The 27,096-nt window shown below is 33.0% G+C and overlaps 10 protein-coding genes and 1 pseudogene across 10 annotated transcripts; 2 read left to right on the forward strand and 9 right to left on the reverse strand.

Moving 5' to 3' along the window:
* Nucleotides 1-123: 123 nt before the first annotated feature.
* LOC128394048 (uncharacterized) lies at nucleotides 124-1,397 on the reverse strand. Its single transcript, XM_053354288.1, has 2 exons — nucleotides 1,186-1,397; nucleotides 124-1,095 (listed from the first exon to the last, which is right to left on the reverse strand). Exons 1-2 carry the CDS (start codon nucleotides 1,301-1,303, stop codon nucleotides 263-265), a joined length of 951 nt encoding a protein of 316 aa, XP_053210263.1. The 5' UTR covers nucleotides 1,304-1,397; the 3' UTR covers nucleotides 124-262.
* Nucleotides 1,398-2,133: 736 nt separating this feature from the next.
* LOC128393931 (uncharacterized) lies at nucleotides 2,134-3,788 on the reverse strand. Its single transcript, XM_053354160.1, has 4 exons — nucleotides 2,658-3,788; nucleotides 2,521-2,592; nucleotides 2,321-2,410; nucleotides 2,134-2,264 (listed from the first exon to the last, which is right to left on the reverse strand). Exons 1-4 carry the CDS (start codon nucleotides 3,765-3,767, stop codon nucleotides 2,202-2,204), a joined length of 1,335 nt encoding a protein of 444 aa, XP_053210135.1. The 5' UTR covers nucleotides 3,768-3,788; the 3' UTR covers nucleotides 2,134-2,201.
* A 407-nt stretch (nucleotides 3,789-4,195) lies between these two features.
* LOC128394482 (probable ATP-dependent RNA helicase DDX46) lies at nucleotides 4,196-7,318 on the reverse strand. Its single transcript, XM_053354814.1, is given in 3 exon segments — nucleotides 4,196-4,750; nucleotides 4,752-7,050; nucleotides 7,178-7,318. Coding segments are annotated over 3 exon segments (2,568 nt in total). The 5' UTR covers nucleotides 7,179-7,318; the 3' UTR covers nucleotides 4,196-4,482.
* A 4-nt stretch (nucleotides 7,319-7,322) lies between these two features.
* Nucleotides 7,323-8,653, reverse strand: LOC128394486 (uncharacterized). The gene is made up of 2 exons (XM_053354816.1): nucleotides 8,352-8,653; nucleotides 7,323-8,266 (listed from the first exon to the last, which is right to left on the reverse strand). Exons 1-2 carry the CDS (start codon nucleotides 8,473-8,475, stop codon nucleotides 7,464-7,466), a joined length of 927 nt encoding a protein of 308 aa, XP_053210791.1. The 5' UTR covers nucleotides 8,476-8,653; the 3' UTR covers nucleotides 7,323-7,463.
* Nucleotides 8,654-8,851: 198 nt separating this feature from the next.
* LOC128394484 (uncharacterized) lies at nucleotides 8,852-10,019 on the reverse strand. The gene is made up of 2 exons (XM_053354815.1): nucleotides 9,802-10,019; nucleotides 8,852-9,717 (listed from the first exon to the last, which is right to left on the reverse strand). Exons 1-2 carry the CDS (start codon nucleotides 9,932-9,934, stop codon nucleotides 8,915-8,917), a joined length of 936 nt encoding a protein of 311 aa, XP_053210790.1. The 5' UTR covers nucleotides 9,935-10,019; the 3' UTR covers nucleotides 8,852-8,914.
* A 481-nt stretch (nucleotides 10,020-10,500) lies between these two features.
* On the forward strand, nucleotides 10,501-12,527 carry LOC128394487 (uncharacterized). Its single transcript, XM_053354817.1, has 6 exons — nucleotides 10,501-10,658; nucleotides 10,784-10,843; nucleotides 10,929-11,035; nucleotides 11,118-11,481; nucleotides 11,605-11,819; nucleotides 11,898-12,527. The coding sequence occupies exons 1-6, from the start codon at nucleotides 10,568-10,570 to the stop codon at nucleotides 11,973-11,975; spliced, it is 915 nt and encodes a 304-aa protein (XP_053210792.1). The 5' UTR covers nucleotides 10,501-10,567; the 3' UTR covers nucleotides 11,976-12,527.
* Nucleotides 12,528-12,706: 179 nt separating this feature from the next.
* Nucleotides 12,707-13,698, forward strand: LOC128394488 (putative serine protease 45). Its single transcript, XM_053354818.1, has 2 exons — nucleotides 12,707-12,973; nucleotides 13,051-13,698. Exons 1-2 carry the CDS (start codon nucleotides 12,714-12,716, stop codon nucleotides 13,607-13,609), a joined length of 819 nt encoding a protein of 272 aa, XP_053210793.1. The 5' UTR covers nucleotides 12,707-12,713; the 3' UTR covers nucleotides 13,610-13,698.
* A 154-nt stretch (nucleotides 13,699-13,852) lies between these two features.
* Nucleotides 13,853-14,793, reverse strand: LOC128394489 (uncharacterized). The gene is made up of 2 exons (XM_053354819.1): nucleotides 14,594-14,793; nucleotides 13,853-14,499 (listed from the first exon to the last, which is right to left on the reverse strand). The coding sequence occupies exons 1-2, from the start codon at nucleotides 14,658-14,660 to the stop codon at nucleotides 14,015-14,017; spliced, it is 552 nt and encodes a 183-aa protein (XP_053210794.1). The 5' UTR covers nucleotides 14,661-14,793; the 3' UTR covers nucleotides 13,853-14,014.
* A 2,206-nt stretch (nucleotides 14,794-16,999) lies between these two features.
* On the reverse strand, nucleotides 17,000-19,728 carry LOC128394003 (stearoyl-CoA desaturase 5-like). Its single transcript, XM_053354237.1, has 5 exons — nucleotides 19,641-19,728; nucleotides 19,493-19,552; nucleotides 19,344-19,433; nucleotides 19,106-19,242; nucleotides 17,000-17,980 (listed from the first exon to the last, which is right to left on the reverse strand). Exons 1-5 carry the CDS (start codon nucleotides 19,726-19,728, stop codon nucleotides 17,162-17,164), a joined length of 1,194 nt encoding a protein of 397 aa, XP_053210212.1. The 3' UTR covers nucleotides 17,000-17,161.
* On the reverse strand, nucleotides 18,657-23,352 carry LOC128394483 (acyl-CoA desaturase 1-like; annotated as a pseudogene).
* A 1,552-nt stretch (nucleotides 23,353-24,904) lies between these two features.
* Nucleotides 24,905-26,835, reverse strand: LOC128394169 (uncharacterized). The gene is made up of 6 exons (XM_053354437.1): nucleotides 26,617-26,835; nucleotides 26,486-26,545; nucleotides 26,291-26,415; nucleotides 25,858-26,230; nucleotides 25,581-25,801; nucleotides 24,905-25,514 (listed from the first exon to the last, which is right to left on the reverse strand). Exons 1-6 carry the CDS (start codon nucleotides 26,702-26,704, stop codon nucleotides 25,197-25,199), a joined length of 1,185 nt encoding a protein of 394 aa, XP_053210412.1. The 5' UTR covers nucleotides 26,705-26,835; the 3' UTR covers nucleotides 24,905-25,196.
* Nucleotides 26,836-27,096: the final 261 nt, after the last annotated feature.

Here is a 27,096-nt window from a genome sequence, read left to right on the forward strand (position 1 = left end):
TTTGTTTCTAATTTTTATCACTAACATTCAATTAGTGATTTAAATTTTTTGCTAAATGTTAATTGTTACTGTTGTTATCGTTCCTACTGTTCATCAGATGCATAGAAATGAGATTGATTAGATAAATCCAATAGTCACAATTAGTAACAAACAATCAAGATGATTCTGAATCAATCGGTTAATAATTTCATAGATTTTGAATCAAATCATATGTTAAAAATATCTTTGTAACGGTCATCATTTCGTGGCTTAGAATATGATATCAATCATTGAATACAAAAGAGTCTTCGGAGTTCGCTGAAGTTAATTCGTACATCTCATATCTAATTCCGCAATTGTTACTCCTAAGCCGTGCTCCTATTGCGTTATCACATTCTGTCCAAATATTATCAACAAGGTCACGGATACAAAATTTACAGAAATCGTGTTTCAGTCCATTCCAACACATCCCGATAGCCCAAACATTATGTCCGTCGATGTTTGTATGTTCGAGAGTTTTAACTCGATTCAAATGAGTATTGGTCATAACCTTGTGAAGAACATCACCAACAGCGTTGAACATTTTACCGGCGCTCATTTTTGTCGGATTACATCGTCTTGCTGTGCTTCTTTTCCTTCTGGTCATTGCGACAATTTTCACTTTAGGTTCAACTCTACATCTTATACTTTCATCGTTCTGATTATCATTGTTACTTTCAACGAGTATTTTCATTTTCAATGGAACTGATCTGATAGAATCTTCTTTTTGGATACAGTTTGAACAGGAAGTAAAACATCGCTCTTCAAGAGTACCAGTTAGCTTTTGATAACGAGCTCTTGTTACTATTTGCACTCGATATCCTGGTCTAATGGTGCAAGAATGTCTCCCCTCTTTGATTATCGATTCTACAGAGCCGAAACCAGATTTACTGACCAATTGACCAACACGTCTTTTTAAACTTTCAAAACTTCTTGGATCCAAGTTCTCAACTCCTTCATATTGAGTTGTGAAATTTTTAGTGAATTTCAAAGTAGTGATACAATTAGCACTTCCATGACCACATTCAAAGGCATCACTAATTATTTCCTCAGGTCCAACAAAATATCCACTGTTATCTAAGAAAATAAAAAGTAGCAATCAGTCTAGATGTATTTAATTAGTAACATCAATAGGTTAATTTGTTAGGCAATTCAAATCATCATTACAATAAATGTAGGTATAATTGCAGGTAGTTGATCCATCAGAACTTGTCGAGGTCCAAGTGTCTTCTAGAGCTTTGGTTGATGCTAATAAACATAGAAACCCAATGAGTTGAAAATACATTTTCGTATGTATGAAAGTATTAATAAATCAGTAACTCACCAAAGAATCAATATAAATTATTAGCAACTGAACTAACTGGTTATCTGAAAACAAATTGAATGTGCTTATATTACTTACTACCTATTATAATACCTTGAAACTCCTTATACTCAGTGAAGTCATTCAAAGAAACAGTACTTAACTTTGATAAAACGATAATTAATATTGTGAAACTATTGATAAGCATTTATGAATTTTACTCACAAATCATTTAATCACCGCATAAATAATAATCATAAAAATCATTTTCCAAGATCTTTGTTTTCACATTGGATCAATTTGATAATTTATCGATGCTGATTTCTGTTTTCTAGTGTCTTTGTGTCTTTCTTTCAAATCGTTTATCATGTATGGATTAATGTTATTGTCATATTGTCATTACATGTTAATTGTTTGGGTTGATTAACTTTTGTTATTTTTTTTCTCTGTTAGTTGAAGAGCTTGAAAAAGAGGGTAAAGATGCCATTGATGGACCAGCGATTATGCCTTCTATTGAAAATGGACCAGAAGAGTTTATTTTGGGTAATTAAGAGGAAGATTAATTGTTGACATTTTAATTTACATTTGATTAACTTTTATTGTTTCTTTTTGTTTGATTGATTAAAGGTGAATATGAGGAAAGGACCATGTTGGAACCATCGTCTAATCGTAATCATGGATATCAAGAGCTATTGAAAATATTGGTCAATTGGATTAACGATGAATAATATTATTGATCGTACAATTTGATTTGATTTGAAATTTAACTTTCAATTTATTGATTTTGTTTCAATTTTTATCAATAGTGCTCATGATTAGTGATTTAAATTATGCTTCTTTGTGTTAACTGTTATCGTTCTCGTTGATTGTTGACGTTAATTTAGGTTATTTGCTTCATGATTCCGATTAACATCAACATCATACTACAATTACCTAGAACAAACTTGTGTCAATGAATTAAAATTTTGCTTGATTGTTAAATTAGATTGACTAACTTACCTCGACATATTGATTCATTGTTGCCTCGAAAACATCGCCAATGTAAAAGCCAATGAACGAATCACTAATCGTACACATTACGGTTCGAACCTTGAATGATTAAAATTTGAAACATAGTGTTTGGGTCAGCAATCAAACTGTCTAATCGTCAGAAAAATAGTTATCACGATGATCAAGTTAATTGTCGTTAATTCACTTACCTTTTGTTTTGCCATCACTTCAGGTTTTATCTTTTCAATTATTAGATGAAATTTACCATAAGATGAATAGGCCTGATTATCATGGTTAACATGAAGAAAAGTTAATCAATTAGCTGATTTAGTTTGATTAATTTTACCTTTGATGAAACTTTTGACAAGACAAGAATTATGAGCATCGATAGAAACAAAATTTCAACTCCAAGTCCAGTGACAATTATGTTATTGAAGAAACGGTCAGTTGGCATGACCGATGCTGAGTAGAGCAAAAAATCAGCACCGAAAGAAGCATAAAAATAACCAATTGCGATGTAATATTTAAGTTGATCACTTAGTTGACTAATATAACCAGAGGTGTGATTTTGTGAGGCCACAATTAAGTGAACCGAATTGGAAAAATCAACTTTGATCGGTGGATTGATTTGACCATAAATTTCATGAGTTTGATTCTGTTTTGATGATGATAATATTAGCCGATCAATGGTCAAGTTGATAGCGTCCAGTTGAAGGGAACAGTAAGAAGTGAGTAGGTAAACATGAACAACGAGCCAAAGACCTGCAACGACTGCGAAAGTCGCTTGGACAGTGATCAATGTTGACCAGAAGAATTGAAAGAATATTAATTTTCTTGATTGAAAGGAAAGAGAATTTGTTAAAAAAGAGACAAACATTATTCCAGAGATGAAAGAAACGGTCAGTGGACTAGCAAAGGTCAAAAATTTTCGACCCAAATAAACTTTATTGCGAAGTTCATTCGCACCCGCTGGCGTTATTCTTAAAAACGATGAATTAAATCCATGGTGTTTAATTAAAGTGAAAACTGTTAACCAAGATAATCTTTTAGCTCTATCTGACCAGAAAAGCATTGACCGGAAGATGACCACAAGCCAACCTGCAAGGGCAAATGTTGCGTTCATATAAAAACGCGTTGAAGTGCCAATGAAAACGTCACCACAATAAGTGTTTAGAAAATGATTATCGGTGAAACAAAGTAAAGTTATTCGGCTCATTGAGATGTAAAGACTGATCTCAATTAGTGAACTAATCAAAAAACAATTGTCACTCTTAGAGTAGTGGTCACTTTCTCTGACCGCGTCAACTTCAGGGTAACCACGAGTTGTTACGTACCAACGTTTCGCTGATTCTTCCAATGAGATCAAATGTTCAATTCCTTTGTAGGGATCATCTTGATGAGAGAAAAATAAATTCAATTTAGAATAAAATTTTTTAACTGTTACAAAAACTTTCATGTTAATTGTTGTTCTTGTTGATTTACATTTCGATAAATCCAACAATTTAGTTCACTTCTCTGTATGATTAAGATTTATTTCGATAACTTTTAAGGTAATTTCTTAGTTCATTATTAGTATTGGAACAATTAATTTAATTCCAAGTCTAATGTTAGTATTGATTCATTGATCATGATTCTAGAAAATAATGATTAATATAACTATTATACTATTGCCTAATTGTTGACTTGTTGATTAATTGAACTCTCTTTCTCTCTTTGTCTTTCATTTTAATTGTTAATCGATCATTAATTGTTACTTTTGATTGTTCCTCAGTTGGAATTGATTGTTAATCGATAGATACAACGAATAAAGTTAATTTTAGTGATTAAACTAAATTAATTGTTGAGAAAGTTTAACTTTAATTGTGAGGATAATTATGCGATCGGTTTAATTGTGAGAGATTAGTTTAATCATTTTCTGTTTGTGCATAGATTTTAATTACAATTGTTGGATAAAAAATTTACATAATTTCGTGATCTTATCAAATGAAGAGATGAAAATTTTGAATGAGTTTCAAGGGGAAAGTTTTAAATTACAATTATCATTTGTCGTCATCTAGATTAACATTGAAATCAACTGCCATGGATAAAGTAATCAACAAATACATTAGAATTGATTGTTACCAATTAATTTTGGAATTAAAACAATGGATATGAATACTTTCTTTGCATTTCTAATTGGCTCCTTGTCGTCTTTCAATGACCTTATATCGAGCTTTATTCACGGGTTGGTACGAGTTCTGTAGTTTAACAATTTCTTCCTTAATTAAACGTATTATCTCATCTCGAGCCTTTTTAACGGACAATTCAGATGTACCCTCAATGGCGAGATAAAGTTTCCTCTCCTCTTTACCATCCGGTGTTAGGCCAAGTTTAGCTCCTGGAGCGATGTAAGTACCTCTAACGGTAATACCCGACTCGGAGTATTCGGAAATTTGAGCGAGCTTCCTTACTTGTAACTCTCCATCGAGCTTGTTGAGGGAAATCATTAATCTCAAGTTCTTCCTCGAATCGTAGGAATACATCACCACTATTACCGTGTTCGTCTTGTCCGCCATCACCTTCTTCTCCGTATTCGGAATCTTTAGGTACATAGTTGAGTTTAGCGTTGATTCTTTCAGCTTTGGCCTCGGCGATTGATTTAGCAGATAGAGCTGGTGATATACTGGGAGTTGATTCGCCTTTGAGAAAAGCTTGAGCGGCTGATGTTGTCTTTCCTCCTGGAAGTTTAATTCGAGATGCTAAACGTTTGGCCAGTTCTAACTTAGCGTTAGCATTATCAGGTACAACTAAGGGTGTAGATGTTGAACTACCGTTAGATGAGGAGCCTGATGCCTCTGAAGTTCCAGTAGCAGCAGTGGGTTTAGTTTTCGAGACTTGTTTAACTGTTTGTTTGGGTGCGAGCATATTTTCAATAGTTTGGTCGATATCGGCATCAGGATCTTCATCGTCCGAATCTTGAATACCCAAAGCGGCTTTTTGTAATTTCTTTTTATCGATTGCCATTTGAGCTTCAGCTTCGTCAAATTTGAAACCTTTTCCATAGAAACCTGATGAACTTTTTACCTTTTTACCTTCTTGCTCCAATTTCTCTTTATAACTGGTCCAAAGGCTTTTCAATGCTTCAGGAGGATTGTTACCCGATAACTCGAGAGCTTTAATTATATCACCGGCGAATTTAGCCTGATCTGGAGTAATGAAAGTGTAAGCGAAACCCTTGTTACCTGCACGACCGGTTCGTCCACAACGATGAACATAATCTTCATAATGATTGGGACAGTCAAAGTTAACCACCAAATAGCAATACTTTACATCTAGACCACGAGCGGCAACCGAAGTAGCGATCAAAACTTTGATACGATTGTTTTTAAAATCAGATATTGTCGAATCGCGATCTTGTTGATCTATTCCTCCGTGAAGAGCTAAACAACTATAACTTGCGTGCATCAACTCTCTCAATAAAGTGTCGGCCTTTTCTTGTTTATCCACAAATATGATAGCACTTTTGTCACCTTCCAAATAAGATCCAAGAATTTCGAGTAATTTTAAAAACTTGTCATCCTCCTCGATAAGAACAATATTTTGTTCAACATCTTTACATACAACAGATCGTCCACCGACTTGAATCTCTATTGGTTTGGTCAATATTCTTCGAGCAAGCGCTTCCATAATCCTTGGAAAAGTGGCAGAAAACATTACCGTTTGCCTATCTGGCCTCATGTTCTCAATGATTCGGGTCACTTGAGGTTCAAAGCCCATGTCAAACATGCGATCGGCTTCATCTAAAACAAGATATGTACAACGTCGTAAATTGGTAACTCGACCTCCATTGGCGGCCAACATGTCAATCATCCGACCAGGAGTACAAACGACAATCTCAGCTCCAGGTTTTAATGCACCGATTTGTTCAGAGATCGGAGTCCCACCATATACACAGACTGTATTTAATTTCAATGATTTGGCAAACTTTTTACAATCAGCCCAAATTTGTGTTGCCAATTCCCGAGTTGGACTCATAATTAAAGCTATCGGCCCATCTCCTGAAGACAGTGGTGGTTGGTCAAGAATATGTCGTAACATTGGTATTAAAAAGGCCAATGTTTTACCCGAACCTGTTTTAGCGATACCAATAATATCACGACCAGACATTATTGCGGGAATAGCTTGACACTGGATTGGTGTTGGTTTCTCATAATTATGACGCTTCAGGACATCCATCACCTTCTTGCTAACTCCTGCCTGTGCCCAGGTTTTGATCGGTTTCGGACAACCTTTTCCTCTCACTTTTATACCTTCCAACTCTTCACGATAAGCCTCAACCTCTTGAGCTGACATTCCAGCCAATTCGGGAACTTCAATGTAAAAATTTTTTCGAAATGGAATATAAGTAATATCTTCTTTGGTTATTGTTAGAAGCTTTTTGGTTTTGTTCACTTGACTTTGTAGGTTAGTGTTCATGGCTTCCAAATCTTCAGCTGAGGTTGGCTCTTCTTCTGATGAATATTCTAGAGCATCCTGATTCTGTTCAAGAAGTTCACCTTTTTCCACCTTCTTTTTCTTGGAAACACCGACATAAATATTTTTATCTTCAGCCTTACGGACCAAATTTCCTCGAGATTTTTGTAAATCTTTTTGAATTGTCTTCATGTAAGCATCCAAAGTATCCTCTTCATCATCATCTTCAGCGACACTTTCCTTTGGATCCTCACTTTCAGGACTATCCAACATGGGAAAATCACTCACTAATTAATCAAAGATAAATAAGAAAACATTAATTTTAAATCTACAACAATCAACATCAGAATCTTATCAAATTAACAGATTCATCAAAACAAATAACACGACAAAAATGAGATTAAATTTACTTACTTGTTCCAATAAACTAACTTGTGATAAACGGTTGAATATTTGAACAGATGAATCAAAATGATAATTTAATTAAATTAGTCAAATTATCAGAATCACAAACAATCAAGACAATTTTGAATCGGTTAACAATTTCATCAAAATTTGAATCAAATCATATGTTGAATGAAAATCTTCGTACCTGTCGCCATCTCGTGGATAGAAAATGAAACTTTTACGTAATTTACTCAGTTTTCATAACGAAATCACTAAATTGTGATTGAATTTTTTATTAGTGAAAATTTGATTATTACTGATTAGTCAAGAAAGAGTCTTCATAATTAGAGGTAGTTAATCGGTGGAATTCATATCTAACTCCGCAATCGGTAACCCAAAGTTGACCTCCTTTTGAGTTTTCGCACTCTGACCAAATATTATCGACTAGATAACGAACACAAGCTCGACAGGCATCGCGATTCAGCCCATTCCAACACATTCCGATAGCCCAAACATTATTTCCATCGATGTTTGTATGTTCGAGAGTTTTAACTCGATTCAAAGGAGTATTGGTCATGACCTTGTGAAGAGCATCACCAACAGCGTCAAACATTTTACCGGAGGTCATTTTTTCTGAATTACACGATTTCTGCATTCCATTGATATTGGCATTAGGTTCGACTTTACAACTTATACTACCAGCGATCTGATTGTCGGTTTTACTCTTGACGGGCACCTCAATGGTTAGGGGAATTGAACGGAAAGAGACATCGCACTCGTAACAAGACTTTAAGCATCGCTCTTCGAGAGTACCGGTTAGCTTTTGATAACGAGGCTTTGCTAAAATTTGTACTCGATATCCTGGCTTAATTGTACAAGAATGTGTCCCCTCTTTGATTATCGATTCTGCCGACTCGACACCAGATTTACTGGCCAATTGACCAACACGCCCCTTGAAGCTTTCTAAATTTCTTGGATCCAGATTATCAGCTCCGTCGAACTGAGTTGTAAAAGTTTTACTGAATTTTAAAGTAGAGGTACAATTAGCACTTCCATCACCACATTCAAAAGTATCACTAATTATTTCCTCGGGGCCAACAAAACTTTTGTCTTTATCTAAGAAAATACATTTAAAAAATTGACAATTAGACAGCAATAAGTAGCAATGGTTAATCAAATTGGAAATTTACGAAATTCTTACTATAAATGTAGGTATATTTGCAGGTAGTTAGTCCGTCCGAACTGGTCGAAGTCCAAGTGTCTTCGAGAGCTATAGTCGCTTTAAATAGACACAGAAACAAAAAGAAACTCAGATTCATTTTCATTTAAAAAAATTTCAGAGATTCACCAAGAAAATGTCGACTGTAAATCTCAACCAACTAAACTATGAGCTTAATGAATGAGTTTCATACCATGAAAATGCTTGTACATGATGGAGTAATTCAAAGAAAGATTGAGAAATCCTGATTAACAGATCAAAAGATTAAAGTCTGGATCAACTCAAGCTGATCAAGGTGAATAACCAAACTTATTTGTTACCCGAGGAAAATAAACTAGACACTGTAATCAACAAGTTACATGTACTATAATTAGCAAAATCAATATAATCTTAATCATGATCCAAGAAACTTCCGCTTTATCATTGAAATGACCTTTGCAATGAGATAATATTTTGATTTAAGTTTACTCTTAACAAACGGGTTTCGATTTTGACAAATTGTAATTGACTTTTTTATTGATGGAAAAATTGATTATTAATGATTTTCATGATTGTTCAAGAAAAGAGTCTTCATAATTAGAGGCAGTTAATCGGTGGAATTCATATCTAACTCCGCAATCGGTAACCCAAAGTTGACCTCCTTTTGAGTTTTCGCACTCTGACCAAATATTATCGACTAGATAACGAACACAAGCTCGACAGGCATCGCGATTCAGCCCATTCCAACACATTCCGATAGCCCACACATCATTACCATCGATGTTTGTATGTTCGAGAGTTTTAACTCGATTCAAAGGAGTATTGGTCATGACCTTGTGAAGAGCATCACCCACAGCGTCAAACATTTTACCGGAGGTCATTTTTTTGGGATTACATATTCTGGTCATCGCTTCAATGTTGGCAGCAGGTTCGACCTTACAACTTATACTACCGGCGATCTGATTATCACTGTTACTTTTAACGGGTATCTCGATTTTCAATGGAACTGATCTGATTGATTCGATACAGCCCGAACATGAGGTAAGACATCGCTCTTCGAGAGTACCAGTTAACCTGTGATAACGAGGTTTGGTTATGATTTGCACTCGATATCCTGGATTAATTGTACAAGAAAAGGTTCCGTCTTTAAGTCGAGAATCTGTAAAACTGAGACCAGCCTTATTGGCCAATGTACCAACACGGCCCATGAAATTTTCAAAATTTCGAGGATCCAAATCATCGTCACCTTTGTATTGGGTCATAAACGTTTTATTAAATCGCAATGTACTGGTACAAGTAGCACTTCCATCACCACATTCAAAGGTATCACTAATTACTTCCTCGGCTCCATCAAAATCTCTGTCTTTACCTGAAACGCAAAAATAAAGATCAACAATTAGCCGATAATAATAACCAGACAATTGGGACTAATTATTAAACGAAAATTTCTTACGATATAAGTAAGAGTAATTGCATGAAGTTAATCCATCTGAACTGGTCAAGCTCCAAGTGTCCACCAAAGCTTCAGTCGAAACAAAAAGGAGACATAAAATCAACACATAACTGTAATTTAGAGCAATTTTCATTTCAACTACTAATATATAAGATCAATTAAACAGGTAAACAAGGTTAACAATCAAGTTCAATATCACAATTAACTATGAATCTGTTATGATGAGAAATAAGCAAATTAAAGAAGATCGATAATTTCAAGTATACATAATCAATGATCCTAATCAATATATCAATGAGAGGCTCTTGAAATGTTTGATCTCTAAAAAATAACAACAATTTGTTGTTGTTGCTTAATTGTCGTTAAAAATTGAGCAACAATTATCAAGTTATCGAGAAAACTATTAATAATATCAAGAGAAAATGTATTTACAAAACAAAATAATTACACAATTATCGTTATCATCCCTAAGAAAACAATCAACAATTTGTCAATCACCAATTATTTCAACATAATTACTAATTAATTTAAATTGTTTTCCACAATTAAAAAACTTTTCAAATTGTTTAATTTCTTTGGTACAAATGGTAACCAAGAGATGGCAGATCAATTGAACTCCAATAACATGTCAAAAATTTGGCGGTTTAAAAGATCAGTCAAAATTTTGAATCTTTTTTAGTTTCAGTTTATTTTGTGTCTCTTTGGTTTATTTAATTGTTTAGTCGATTCCATCAAGGTTTAATTAGTTTTTTCATCCCCTGCAACTATGACCAGTTTTAATGATCTACCTGATGATTGTCTCACAAGCATTTCTGATTATATCCATGATCTCAAACAATTATTACAATTATCTGAAGGTAAGAAAATGACCTTAATTTTTATCTGTTTACATCGTGGGTCCTTATGGTTCCTTGAGTATATGAATATCTGATTCTCATATTCTAATAATAATAATGATAATAATTCTAATTTCAATCAACAGTTTGTCCACGTTGGGGATACCTGGTCGAGAATCGACTTAAGAAAGTTCAAAAATTGGACAGTAAGTGTTAATTGTTTTACAATTGATTTTCCATTTAATTGTCATGATAAACTAAAAACTTTTTGTTTTGTTTTTCTATTCAAAGTTTGGTGGAGTACATTGGATAGGAGCTTTAAGCCGGACTATATTTACACGAATGATTATCAGTTGATTGAGAAAATCAACATTTCGAGTGTTCTACCGAATTTAAAAGTAAGTCAATCAACTTAATCTACAACTATTTGTATATAATTAATTTTGATTATTTCTTTTCTCTTCGTTTACTTATGGTCAGTATGTTCGTGTTGGTTATATTTCAATGAAAGGTGATTGTCTATGTAAAGCTTTGGCCAATATTATGAATACAGGTAATCCATTGATTGGACTTAGTGTCAACTATAGCTGTGATCAGAATCGTGATAAATATCTTAATCAAAGTAAATGTAAAGTTGATATGGATCAACAGATCGTCAAATATTGTGATAAAGTTAAATATCTGTCCGCAGATATTAATGCATTTACTGAAAGTTTTTTCAAAAAGTTTGAGTTCGGTGCCAATGTGATCAAGTTCAGTACAATTAAGACGTGCAATACACTAACTGAATTTGCATCTTCAATGGTTAATCTAGAAAGTGCCAAAATTGTGGACTTTGATGAAAGTAAGTGCAAATAATAAACAATCCGATCCACTAATCTAATCCCATTGAAACACTTTATATTTGTCCATTAATTATCCTGATTAATTTGTTTTTCCTTCTTCTCTCTCATTTTGGATTATTTAGCTGATTGTCTTTATGATGGACCAAGTTTGATGAAATTGAATCAACTTTCAATCTTTAGCTACGATTATACTAATCTTTCCTACGAGCTTTTGGAATATTTTCCTAATCTTAAGAATCTTTTATTGAAGATTATCCTTCGTCGTGGTGAAACAAATTATTTCGGCTCGATAGTAAATCGAAACATTGAAAATTTAGTTATTTACTTGGTTGAAGATGTGAGTAGATCTTTGCAATTATCTTTACTTAAATTGTTCTAATCTGGTTAATCTAATTGTTCTTTCATTTATTCTTAGGCACCTCCAACTAATACAAATTCATTGCATGCTCTCAATAGCATATTAAAAAGTTTCCCAACTGTAAACATCTACTAATTGGATGTCCATTGCGACTCACTGACAAGAATTTAATTGAAATAATTAAGATGCAACCCAATTTGATTCTTCTGTCCATTAAAGGCGCTGATTGGGTTAGTGAAAGGACCATCGACGCTATCGATAGACATTGTCAGCTCAACAATCGAAAGATCACTTTTAATGCCGATGGTAAAACCAGAATTTCATTAAACGAAGATTTCGTCAATTTAAAACAGATCGAAAATCGTTTCGTGAAAAAACATTTCCTTCCAATTCAAGTTGATCGGAAATATCGATATAAATTCGTCTATTAATTGGTCTCTATGATGATCTTGGAATTTTCAGAAAAATTTATTCTCTTTTATTTTTTTAATTCTGAACCATTTTATTGAATGAACTGACAAATTCACGCTCCAAATTGAACAAATATAAACTGAACTCGAAAAAATATTAAAATTTTTCCCTGAAATATCATGTAAATGTTTTCCCATCTTGTTCACCCAATCAAGAGGCTCTTAACTATTGAATTTCATTAGTGAAATTATTCAATCCCATGAGGTTTATACCATTGATTCTGAATATCAAATTACTTTCTCATAATCGTATGGACAGAATAATCAGAAAAATAAACCGTTCGCTAATCTTAATCATTTTCCAGCCAATTATCATGAATTATCATCGTCATCATTGAAAAAAACATCAACAATTTTCAACTCAAATCCATTCTCCGTTGACAATTTACTAATTTTAATCATCATGAAGCTGATAATCATCGTTTCCATTGGATTGTTATCTGTTGTTCAATCAGTACCAACTAATTATCGAAATTTAACCGAAATCGATACAACAATGATGCCCTTTATATTACACGGGGATATTGTCGATCGGACTTCAATCGATTTTCCTTATTATGTTTCCGTTCATTTCGTGGAGGAATGTGAAGTACCTGAATTTTATTGTGGTGGAGCAATTTTAGGTCCAAGTGTAATCATTTCGGCAGCTCATTGTTTCGTCAAGTAAGTTAACCAACAATTAGTATCCTTTATTTTATTGTTATATTCAATATATTCATCCCTTGACTCTAATTTATTAGCAAGGATACTGACAAGATATTGATCCGTCCAAATTATGATAATACGATTGACTTTTTATTGGCCTTGGATTTACCAATGTCATTGATTTATTATCAAGTTGAAAGCATTTTATGTAGACACCAACCTGGCCTAGTGGATGATATATGTTTGGTTTTCCTTCAAAAACCGATACCGTATTCTCATCATGTTCAACCGATCAAATTACCTGAACAAAGATATCCTGCTGGTACTGAATTAACTGTCATTGGCTGTGGTAGAACTGAACTTAGCTCTCGATCGGCTCACCTTCGAAAAGCAAATATAATCATCAGATCAAATGTGATCTGCGAACGAGAATATGTTCGTTTTAGTCGGGAAACACAATTCTGTGCAATTGGCTATGGAAATGCAGATGCATCTAAGGGCGATTCGGGTGGACCTGCGGTTTTCGTTAACCCTGACAAGTCTCACGTTCTTGTGGGTATCGTTTCATATAAGAAAGCCGATTGGCAGCCTGGTGTTTGTGTCAATGTTTGGCATTATATTGATTGGATAAAGGAGAACAGTAGGATTTTTTAATAGATTCAAGCAAAATGTGAAAATCTCCAAACAGATTAAGGTGAAAACTTTTAAGCCAAAAACAATAAACGGATTAATTTCAATTGGAATCTCTTAGTTTTGATTTTTTCTTTCCCATTCATATACTTTCAATGGTCAAAACTTAAAGAGATAATTTAATTCGCAAAAATTAAGCTGATGGATTTTCAATCTCAAGGATAGTCTTTGCTAAACTTAAATACACTTTGGAAAATATTGATCTGATCAATTCCTTGAATTTACTTTTAATTTTGCTTATCAACAATTAAAGCATACAAATTGTCGTCTCAATTGAATCTAATTTTCATCGCAATGATATTAATTAGTTTTCAAATGTTACAAGTTTTGACATTTGGAAAAATAATTATTTAAATAATAGGCTCATAATTAAGCTGATCCACCGCCGTTTTTAGGGATTGTTGAAGGTGCTGTATTGTATTCACTGTAATCAAAGCCACCATTGGGATTCGAGGGGATTGTCGCTGGTTCAGTGTTGTAGGCACTGTAATCGTATGAGCCCGATGAGCCTGATGAAGAGGTTTTATTATTTCCACTCGGTGATGCTGGTGCTCCTTGTTTAGTGTATTGACTGTAATCGTATGAACCTGAGCCACCAGTTGATCCATTCTTTGACTGACCAGAGCCACCGGAGACATAGGACTTCAATTGTTTCAATGAGAAAGAATCAGCTTTATTAGCTGCTCTTGTTGGTTCACTTGAATTACTGGTCGTTGATTTAATTTCCGTAGTGGTTGTTGAATTGCCGGTGGTTGATTCGACATCGGGACAGGGACAATCATCGGTCTTACAGGGCGAAGATACAAACAAACATTCAAAGAAACATTTAATCTCACAGCTTGTGGACGAGGCATCTAGTTGATTAAAAAGAAACAATTAAGATTCAGAAAAGTAATTACGATTGAGAAAAGTCTGAGTCGTAACCTCAGATTAACAGAATGAACTTACATGATAAGTTGGCATTGGAACTAATCACAATTAACATTAAACAGCACACGAGAGTTAATTTGTTCATTTTGGGGACTTGATTGTTGGAATATTTGTCGAACTAAATTTGATGAGTGAATAATTGTTGAGAAATAGAATTGACTTTGTCTAATGATCTAGAACAATTAACACGAAAATGGATTCTTATTAAGTTATAACGATTCTCCCTTTATGATTAATGAGCACGATAATCGTCATTTAAGATCATTTTCTTGATTATCAGATTGATAATCGACACATCATGTCGGAAATAATAGTTAAATAAATAGATAATCAGTAACCATGATAATAAAAGAGCAATAGAAATTAACTAATTGCTCTTTACATCTCTATTTTTACATGGACTAAATGAAATCATGATGATTGTATTGAAAATTCTTAGTAACAATCTGTATTTTCCACTGAATGTTGATCCTGTTATGATCACTTAATTATCATTTATTTTATTACCAAATCATAATTATCTTAATAATACAAAATCATGATAACGGAAGGGAAAAATCAACGAAAACAAACAATTAATTACACGTAAACATCGTAATGAGTCAATGGCAGCGAACGAGGAAAAAAACTATTAATAATTGTATCCAAAGAAATTAACCTTTTACATGTAATTATACATCCATATTTAGCTGAGAAACCACAATTAAAACCTCAATTATATTGAATTTATCATCGAGTGACTTATTGTTTAATATTTGAATGCCCTTCAGCCAAAATTTTACAGTAGGAACGAACTTTAATTATTAATAGATAATCGACCCTAAAATCAAACTTACCTTCAAATAGGATTGACAATTGAGTTAGTTAAGAAAACTCCGAGCAGGCTAATCATTCAAATTGATTTTATAGCAATCACACAATTCGCACAATTATTACAATTCATGTTTTTTGATGCAAACATTTATGAAGAACATGAAGCGCTAGGAAGATATCAAAACTACCATTGGACAGCTTTTTGAATCCTGCACCAACATGAAATAGAACCAATGTTTTAGGGGTCAATTGTCAAAAGTTATAATTTTTTCAAATTTTCTCTTTCTTTTCTCTTTCTATTGACTTTTGCTTCTTTTCGTACCATTCAACTATTAGTATTGTTTAACAGTTACATTTTTGTTAAAAAGGAGAGAGAGGGAGAGAAATAGTCGCGCAAAGAAATTTAAAAAAAATCGACGTCAACAGAAGCGACGTTGAAAACTAAAATTATTTTCAAGCTGGATATGACCTTGAAATAGGGAAATTGAGTATCAGTCAAACGTTAAATTGCATTCGATTGTCATTGATTTTCGGCAGTTTTATTATCAAAAAAATTTACTAGAGACATAATTAAGCTTGATTATGAACTCGGCTCTCGACTCATATTTGCAACATCAACAGGAAAAGATTTATTGGACAAATTTGGAGATTCCAAAGATCGCGATATGGAGATCTGACGTTGAATTTTCCAGTTCATCGTTAAACGTTTTCAATGTATGCTTGTTTAGATTTCTGCTTGACTAAGCTGCATGATGCACAAATGTCCTGTAAGCCATCCAGATATCCAGATCATCGAATTTTTCTTTATTGTTGTCTAGAAGATTGAAAACATGTTTTATCAAAGCGAAATTCGCGTTGAGATCGGTCGAAGGGTTTGTAATTGAGTTATCAAAGAGAAACGATAATAGTATTTTTCTCGCTCGTCCATTATCATTTCCAACATGTCTTTAGAAAATTGAAGAAAGAAAAATAAGTGACATTTATGTACGGCTTCTTGATTTTTGATTCAATGAGTCAATGACTTTCTGTTAATCTTCGAGATTTCTTATGCAAGATGAACCTTAAAAAAATACAGGCTGCCTCTTCTTCAGTTTGACCGATACTTAATTGCAATATTTCAAGGTCATATCAGGCTTGAAAAAATTTCTAATTTCCAAAAGTCTTTCGAATGACCTTCAAGTGCATTCTTTTCTGAATAACCTTTATGACCTTGAAATATGACTTTGAAATATGGCAATTGACGAGTCTGAGGTTCTTTTTGCATTGAAAAATTCAATAAAGGAAAAATTTGCCTAAAATCATTCTAAATTGTACTCCGAGCTTAATTGATGATTAAACTCTCATTCCCTTGGTCTGGATGTTTTCCAAAAATCTTAATCGGAAATAATTACGATCGCTTATATGTTCAGGTAATTTAATTATTCTTATTCATGTGATTAATCACTAGTTCTCTCATTTATTTCATTACAGATATTCACTAATGAACTAGACTAGCAAATGGTTATGAAGAATCAAGAATAAATAATGAATGGTTCAAAACAAGTTAATTAATCATATCCTTAGAATGATAAATCTTTTTTCAGACTTGATTGAATTAAATTATTCGATAAGAAATTTTATTGATGAACTGTATGTTTTCTTAGCTGATATAATATGAGAACACTTTAATCAGCCAAACATAATATATCAATAACTATAAAACAAATTTATTGGTTGAATCAGAATGTTGAATTCTCTATGAATGATATTGAATTTTCTGAGAATTTTCGACTCTCATTTGTAAACAGGTAGTTTGGAAGCTCGAGCTTTTCTTGATTCAATTAGGTTTTTAGGTGCAGTTTTCAGATCATAAGCTTGACCAATCAGAGCCATTAGATCAATAAAGGCAGCATTTGTGTTCCATTGACCAAACCAACCAAATTCTGATGCCTTATAATCTTGAGGAAAAGTGTGATGATAATTGTGATAAAATTCACCAACGGGAATCAACCACGCAATCCATTTAGCCTCCGATGGATATATAGTTTTATCATAAGGTTTATCTCCCCAAAGATGAGCTGCTGAGTTGACTAACCAAGTTCCATGCAATGAGATTACATATCGAACTCCAGTCATTAATAAACAGTGAAAAAGTGAAATTTGATAGCAATAGAACGGAATTAGAGTTGGAACGAGAATCAATGTAATGATCAAAAGTAGTGTATAATATTTTGTACTCCAAATTACTACTGGGTCACTCAGAACATCGTCCATATCAATTGAAGCACTTTTCCTGACATTATCCGGGTGTCGCTTGACCAATAACCATCCTTGATGAGCGAAAAAGAAACCGCGTTTCGCGTTATGAGGATCGGCATCTGTCTCTGAGAACTTATGATGAGTCCGATGGTCACGAACCCAAGTTCCTAGACTTTTTTGACCTGCCGAGGTGAAGGCTAAAGCGAGAAACACTCTCAATGGAGTTTTAGCTTTGAAAGATCGATGAGACCAAAGCCGATGAGCACCCACTCCGATACCAACAGCGTTGACAAAAACGCAGTAAAAAGCTTCTAATAAATGAAAAATAATAAGATAACTTATTCCTTTCAATGTTCAACTTACCGAATGCCAAAAGTTTAAGAAAATTGTTAATCTCCTCTGGATAATTGATCAGATAAAATACTTCCAATAAAACTGATGAATGGACAAAAAGGTGAAGAAAAATTTGACCAAAAAGTAATTCATAAACTAAATTACTTTTAGTTATCGTTTTGATTGTCCACTTCAACCACATCGTATTAATAAAACAACAAATATAAATCTTTTCGTAACTTAAATCAATTGATGCTTGACACTGACTTACAATGAGAAAGAAAAGTTTTCTTGACAACAATTTTTTCTGCCAATTAATTCAAAGGGAAATTAAATTGATACGCTAATTTCTGGACAATCACCAATAAAAAGGAAATTAATTAGAATTCAATCGTTAATGAAGATTAATTAACGACAAATGAATAGAACGTAGGTTATAATGAATATGAGATTCAGAATCATCCTAAATGATTAAGTTGATGAAAGTTCAGCGACTCTAAATGATCAATTTCACCTGAATGAAGATTTTTCCAAGAGACAATTAACTTTAATCATCTATGAACTCGATGATGACAAGACCATTTGACAATTACAAGTAAATTGTGACATTTGTTTCTCAATTGTTGACATGATTATGATGGATATTTATCACTAGTTAGTTAACAACGCGAACAATAAGAAAACTAATTAGATAAACTTTCGTTTAAATGAACAATTTATTTATTTATATTTTGCGATTAAACTGGTGGATTAATTGTTCTTGATATCATGATGATCAAGGTTCTTACAAACAGTAGGAACTTAGCACCTAAAATCAGATGATTTTGAGAGATGAACTTTAATCGCGCCTTTTAAATTCATGATTCTCGATTGAAATGTTAGTTGAATGAATACGAAAATCAAATATTCTCAATATTACAAAGAATCACAATCAATGTTATTGATTTTACTTCGAAATTCATGTTGTTTGTGTTCACATTATCGCCAAGATGAACCTGTTTGTGGAACCTCTAAGTTTTTTCAGCTTATTTAGATGACCATGAGCTCTGAAATATTTATCAACGATAATTTTGACATTAGTTGATAAATTTTCAACATTATCCAAATAAGGGATAATCTTTTCATCCAAATCGAGGAAAGTTTTACATCGATGGACGGTAATCCACTGGTGAAATCACAGAGACGAAACTTAAGTTCAGTGATTGGATTTCCGGTAGCAAGTAGATTAGCTAATGCTGCACATGGACATGGAAGTCTTGTCGTAATATTTTTAGTTTTAAACACTATTAATGAAGAAACAACAGAGAGATTGATTATCAAATTATCAACAATCAGATTTTCGGCATTACCTTGACATTAGGGAGAAACAAAGAGAGTTTAATACTCTCAAGAAAACGAAGTTGATCTGTATGGATATATTTTCCGGTCAATTCCTTCTGAGTAATTTTCTTTACCAAGACCATGTATGGAGCATCTGAACATTGAAGAATAGATGAAATTAGTTATTGATAGATCGGATTTCAATTTACTCACATTCTAAGTGTGTGATTTTCTGTAGTCGAGTTTGAACCAAAGTTCTCCATCGTGAACAAACTATAAAAGGATGAAGAAAAGTAAACAAAATATTAGATGATTGATTAGTAATCAAATTGGAAGAAAAATTAACGTTTCATTTTCTTACCTCTTCTTAAGTTATCCAAAGTCGGAAGATCGGAAATATGATCAAAAATCAATTCAAAACAAAGATCAGGTAAATCGTTGATATTCATCTTAATTTTGATTTGAAAACCTTTTCGATCAAAATAAACTGACAATTTGAATTTGTTTTCGTTTTAAAATTTAAATAATCACTTGGATCAGATGATTTGATTATTAACCGAAAATCAATTTGAGTTCAATTGTTTACCCGCGTATTTCAAATACTCGATTCATTTGATACTCAAATGATTTTATTGATTTAGTGAATTAAATTGCAATTTACCGTCGTTATATTTTTCTTGCTCTTAGCCTTATACATTTCACTGAGGTGGAAATTTAGTTTTAGGTTTTAAATATTTTTCCATAATTCTGTTGTTTGGTTACAATACAATTCAATTGCGAATTGGAGTTTGCTTGTTCTTGGTACTGAAAATTTATCGAAAAATCTGTGGCCTGTATGGATTGAATTTTGGAAATTTTGACGCAACTATTTTCTAATTTTATCGTCTCCAGGTCGATTTTATGTTACGTATTAATCTTGAGCTAATTGTCCACCTGAGCTTTTTGCATTCGAATGCAGATTTTCAATGTTAATCAAAAGCGAATTTAATGAGATTTAATTAAAATTCGAAGAAAAAAGGCCGTTACAAACTTCCATTCTTTTCGAAAAATAATGCTATTATTCCAAGTAAATAGCCTGAGATCAAAATGACGAAAGAAATGAATGAATAATTGATCGTGATTGGAGCGACTGATTCTCGTTTATCGACTTGAATATTTAGACATGATTGAGGAGCATTCGGAATATTATTAATTTTTAGTAAAATTTTGATCAGATTTGAATTTTGAACAATTTTCTTCTCGAATCCATCATAGCCTCTTTTAGATAATATTTCATTAGACTTTGGTGAGTTGTGTTTATTAATTAAATATAATGCCAATGAATTAAAGATGAAATTGTCCGACAAATCTAACGGACTTTGTAGCTCATCTTTGGTGTTTATTGAACATCCAGGATGTTTCAGGAAAGAAAATGTAAGTTCATCGGTAATGGCTACATGATTGGATTGTCTACAAATATCATAAAATTCCGTCCATTTTACTGTTTCAGAGACATAAATCTCAGATGAGATCTTTTTAACGATTGGTGAAATCCCGTTTTGTATTTCGAATCGGCAACTACTCGCAAAGGGTGTAACTGGCTTATAATTGTTCTTGAGAATATCTTCCAAAGTTTCTAGCTTGAGATAATTAACACTCGATACAAGGCCAGTTCTCAATGATGTTGTTAAAAGGATTCCAATGGTCAAGAGTAAAAATGACAACACACAAATGATTGAACTTTTAGCTATTTTCGATAGAGTTTTGAAATTTTGAGAGACAATGAACTCGAACTGACTCCATAAAATACTAGATAATTTGAGATTTGGTGATTGTTGTTTAGCTTTCAAACATACGATAATTGTAATTCCCCCAAAGAATCCTGATAATATTATCCAGAACACTAAATCAAACGAATAAACAAAATCGAAAAAAGTTGAATAATCGACATTGACTTTCAATTGTTTCTTATAAGCAAGGTAACAATGATATTCGTATGCTGGTGAAATTGTGGTCAAATTAATTCCAAGACTATTAAGTTTAACCAAAGATGGAGGCCTAAGAAAATCACCTCTACCCTGTTGTAGACCAGCCAGTTCACCAGAACATAATCCGTCAGATGAACATGAAGCACCAAAAGAATCAGCAGAAACAAATGAAACATTGATATTCTCCAGAATTGATAAAAATTCCGCTTTTATGAACGGAACGATGAAACCTGATAATTTTGTTGGACTTTCAACAGAAGCATATCCTTCACGATTTGCAAGCAAAACGCGAATTGGATTCGTCATGAATCAATTGGCCTATTCCACAAGTTTTAATAACATCAACGATCAATTAATATCATATAAATGTCTCTAAGATTCAACATCCATTAATCCTATTAAATTATTCACAAGACTCAATTAAATTAAAATTCTAAATAATTAATTATTATTAATAGTTATTTCTAAACCTTTCTGATGAGTTTCGATACAAAGTTTAGTGATCAATATTTTTTACGATTAACATGAAATTCAATATTAATGTCAAAAGAATGATAGGTTTTCCCCCTGTCACTTGATTAATTAGTTTGATTATCAAATAAAATCGATAGAGCAGATAAAAGAAAACACTTAAGATGATAATTTATTTATTATGATTGTTATCCAATCTCAAGAGCAATTGATCAAAATTAGAAAAGATTAAATTAAAGAAATGAAATCGCTTGATAATAGAAAAGTATTGAAGAACCAGGATCAGGATAATATCAATAGAGTTAATTGTTGATAATATTGAAAAAGTTTTGACAATCGTGATTGAGATAATATCTAATTTCTCATAACGAACAATGAATCAAATTGATTGCATTTGAATTAATAATACAAGTAAAGGGTGTTGCAGCTAAAAATGGTAAATTATCTTACCTTAAATTGTTATAAGGAGATGACGATTTAATTTAATTGTTTACATTTTTCTAGTTCTTATCACAATTTAAGTTATAAGTGCGATTGCACTTATTGGCTCACTAGATGTTTTCGTAGGTTAACAATGTCTTTAGGGGCAGTTTTCAAATCGTAAGCTTGACCAATTAAAGCCATCAGATCAATAAAAGCGGCAAATAAATTAACTTGACCAAACCAGCCATATTCTGAGGCTTTGTAGTCTTGAGGAAAGGTGTGGTGATAATTGTGATAAAATTCACCTACAGGAATCAACCATGTAAATAATTTAGTCTCAACTGAATTGGTCATCTTATCATAAGGTTTATCTCCCCAAAGATGAGCTGCTGAGTTGACTAACCAAGTTCCATGCCATGAAAATACATAGCGAACTCCGTCATTAATAAACAGTGGAATAGTGAGATTTGATAGCAATAGAACGGGATTAGAGTTGGAATGAGAATCAATGTAATGATCAAAAGAAGTGGATAATATTTTGTACTCCAAATTACTACTGGATCACTTAGAACATCGTCCATATCAATTTTAGAAAGTTTTTCTACACTAACTGGATGTCGCTTGACCAACAACCATCCTTGATGAGCGAAAAAGAAACCACGTTTCGCGTTATGAGGATCGGCATCTGTCTCTGAGAACTTATGATGAGTCCGATGGTCACGAACCCAAGTTCCTAGACTTTTTTGACCTGCCGAGGTGAAGGCTAAAGCGAGAAACACTCGCAATGGAGTTTTAGCTTTGAAGGATCGATGAGACCAAAGCCGATGAGCACCCACTCCAACACCGAGACCAGTGAAAAATAAAGCATAGAAAAGCCCTAATAATTGTATAAGATATTACGATGAATTATTAGTATTAAAATATCAAATTTATTAAACTTACCGAATGCCAAAAGTTTAAGAAAATTGTTAATCTCCTCTGGATAATTGATCAGATAAAATATTTCCAATAAAACTGATGAATGGACAAAAAGGTGAAGAAAAATTTGGTCCAAAAGTAATTCATAAACTAAATCATTTTTAGTTTTTGATTCTATTTTCCATTTAATTGTCAACATCGTAGAAATCAAACAATAATATTATTGAATTGTAACTTAACCAATCGACACTTAATGAAAATAAGGAAGACAAGTTTCTGGCTAAGGATTTTTTTCTCAAAACTCTTGAAATTATCATTAATCTAATGAATCTGATCACATGTTGATATTAGCTATTAAATAGCAAGGATACTTAAGCAAGAGAGAGAGAGAGAGAGAGATGATTTGATTAAATCGTAATCAAGCTAAACAGCTAATTTAAGAATCAGACTCAATCAGAAACATTAGAATTAATTATTTCCAAAGAGTCATTAGTCTGCCGAGTCAATTAACATTAGAGTACGTTTATTGTCTGAGCGTAAGCGAAGACCTTACGTCGAAAAATCAAAATTTCGTGGAACGATAGCGATCGTAATTTTGGTCCAATCTTTACCGAATTTTCAGAATAGGTTCAGATGATGGTTCTCATCACCTGTATAGTTTTTGGTGCAGATTGGCCCACTCCCGAAAATTAGTAATTTTTCTTCACGCTAGATAGCGATAGCATCTATCACCATAGTAACGCGCTACCGCTAATTACAAATTTTTTTGATTCTCTTTCTTTTTACTTTCTCTTCTTTCTTTTTTAATTCACTCTTTCTTTTTCTTTCTCTCAGTCTCTTTCTCTCAGTCTCTTTCTCTCAGTCTCTTTCTCTTTCTTCTCTCTCTTCTCTCTCTCTCTTCTCTCTCTCAGTCTCTTTCTCTCAGTCTCTTCTCTCAGTCCTTCTCTCAGTCCTTCTCTCAGTCCTCTCTCTCAGTCTCTTTCTCTCAGTTTCTTTCTCTCAGTTTCTTTCTCTCAGTCCTTTCTCTCAGTCTCTTCTCTCAGTCTCTTTTTTCATTCTTTTCTTTCTTTCTTTCTTCTTCTTCTTCTTTCTTCTCTCAGTCTCTTCTCTCAGTTTCTTTCTTTCTTTTTCTTTCTTCTTTCTCTTTCTCTTTCTCTTTCTTTCTTTCTCTTTCTTTCTTTCTCTTTCTCTTTCTCTCAGTCTCTTTCTCTCAGTCTCTTTCTCTCAGTCTCTTTCTCTCAGTCTCTTTTTTTCATTCTTTTTCTTTCTTTCTCTTCTTTCTCTCCTTTTCCAGCATACACGCGCTCAGACGTTACTGTCGCTGCAGTATGCCTAGTAATATCTTATCATTATGAACTTTTCGTTGTGACGTATGAGCTCTTATATCATCTGAGATTCGTTTGCAGCAAAAAGAGATTAAAACTCTCTCTCTCTTTGTTTATTTTATCTAATATAAAGTTTAAAATAACGGGAATGGGACATGGGACTGATTCGGTTGCAATAAAATTTGACTTTGAGCCTCAAGCGATGTATTACATATGAAGGAACCTTCAACAAATGAAAGAGATTTGAACTCTTGTCTTTGAGTCTTCGTCCCTGGAAAATTAGTTAAGAGATTTGGACACTGACAATCCAAGTAATAAATGGCCTGAGATCAAAATGACGAAAGAAATGAATGAATAATTGATCGTAATTGGAGCAACTGATTTTTGTTTTATCAATTTGAATATTTAGACACGATTGAGGAGCATTCAGAATATTGATAATTTTCAGTAAAATTTTGATCAGATTTAAACTCTGAACAGTTTGGGTCATCTTTGGTGTTAATTGAGTATCCAGAATATTTGAATAATAAATGAGTGATTTTTATAACTTATTTATTACATGTATGAAATTAGGTGATGATTAGGTTATGAAATTTTAAGGACAATTAATTTGAGGAGAAAAGATCAAATTATAATTACATGTAAATCACTTAAATGCAATTGATTCGTTGTAATGTATCGAACAGCCGAGAATCAGGATAACAGTGAACAATTGATCTAATGAGTATTTCAGTATTTAACTTGACAGGAACAGTTTTCAAGTCATATGATTGACCAATAAATTCATTTGACAGTTTTGTCAGTTTTGAAAATTTATCGAAAATTTTGTAGACTGTATTGATTGTAGAATACACGATGAAAATTTCGATGCAACTCATTGTTAGCTAAATTTTCGTCTTTCGTATTAATGTAATAATCGATTTGTCGATTATGTTTTTGGCAATAATCTTTAATGGCTTGAATATTATTCGGATCTTTAGACATGGAGTCCGATCCAAACACCAGAGTTGATAGATGAGGTAGCAATTTGATAACTTCAATCTCAACTGATTCTGAAACATTTGAATGAACACAAAGATATCGACAGTTTGGAAATTTTTCAACAGTCTGAATTATGAACTCGTCGTGGAACTATGAAAATTAGAAAAAGAAAATGGATTAATATTAATTGTTGTTTAGATATTTGCAACTTCTTACCCATGCACTGATCGTAATTTCCAATCCAATTACGTTGTAATTTTTGTCAATTCGATCGAATCGAATCGGATCTCGGTAGACAGTTATCTTGATAGCGAGATATTGTAGATTTGGGCAAAAGTTCAAGAATTTAAGTGTCCAGCAATCGCTCAAACAGTTTCCAATATCAAGATATTGAAGCTTTTCAAGCACCGGAATCTTGTATTTATACTCAGCACAATCTAAAGAGAGCGAATCGAAAATCAATAAGTTTGGAAATTTAATGCTAAGAACTTACGTTTAGTTTCAGATTCGTGGTCACAGTAAACAGAAAGAGTTTTGAGATTTGTCATGAATTTGGAAAATTTTCCAACATGGATGAACCTTACATGGCCTCCGACTGCAGAATTGCCGAGTGTTCTCAATTTCTTCAGATGACCAAATGCCTTGAAATAGCTTCGTATCACCTCATCAAAGTGAGTCGCTAGAACTTTGATCTCACCTAGAAACGGTGTTATAAGCTCATTCACACTTCTCATGAGCTTACATTTATGTCGTTCGTTGTATTCATAATTGTAAAAACATAAGCCTTCAATTGGATTCGCGTTAGCAAGTAGATGAGCTAAAGTAGAGCAAGAACATGGATTCTTTGAGCTTTGAAAATTGATCGTCTGAAAAACAATGAGAATCAATGAGAGAAACTATTTTACTTCTGCGATTAATTAACTTACCTTTACATTGGGAAGAAGTTCAGTGAGACGGATTTTCTCAAGCAAATTCATGTTTTCTGTAGAAACACATTTACCCACCACTTGAAGGCGAAAACACTGTGGAAAATCAGAATCCAGACAAGTACCTACAGTTGTTGATGTGACAGAAAAACCCGTGAGGTTAGATGGACAATAGATTAACATGATTTTACTTACAATCGAAGTGTTTGACTTTTTTTAATCGAATTTGAATCAAAGTTTTCCACCGAGAACAAACTGTCAAATGAATGAAAACGAAAGTATTGTAACATGGGCTCGAGAGAAAACACTCTTCAGACTTTTCTCACCTTTCATCAATTTTGGAAATTGCTGGAGATCATGAAACTGGTCGAAGATCATAAGTAAACAATCATTAGGTAAATCGTTGATTCTCATTGTGGTGACAAATTAACTTTACACAATCCAATTGGAATGATGTTAATCAGTAGGAAATCAATCAAGTAGTCGTAGAAATAAAAAAGTATAATGGTGATCTGATTCATCCAAAAGTTGTAATTTGGTTACATTTGAACTTTAAACTAATCAGAATCTGATTATCAGATGATTAGATACAAAAGTTAATCGTTTAACCACCCGCGCTTTTTGAATCCAGATGATTATCAATTCAACCGCTACAATTTAATTTATTACAGTAGTGATTTCACTTAGAGCAACAACGAATTCATAGTCTCCCCCTAGCGGATTAGTGTCATTAGGCTTGGAAAAGGTAAAAGGTTAGTTCACCTTTTTTTATAAGAAATTAACCTTTTTGGTTATGTAGAGGGCGC

Source organism: Panonychus citri, unplaced genomic scaffold, assembly GCF_014898815.1.
Source record: "Panonychus citri isolate SS breed McGregor unplaced genomic scaffold, ASM1489881v1 Contig00139, whole genome shotgun sequence".
Taxonomy (NCBI): domain Eukaryota; kingdom Metazoa; phylum Arthropoda; class Arachnida; order Trombidiformes; family Tetranychidae; genus Panonychus; species Panonychus citri.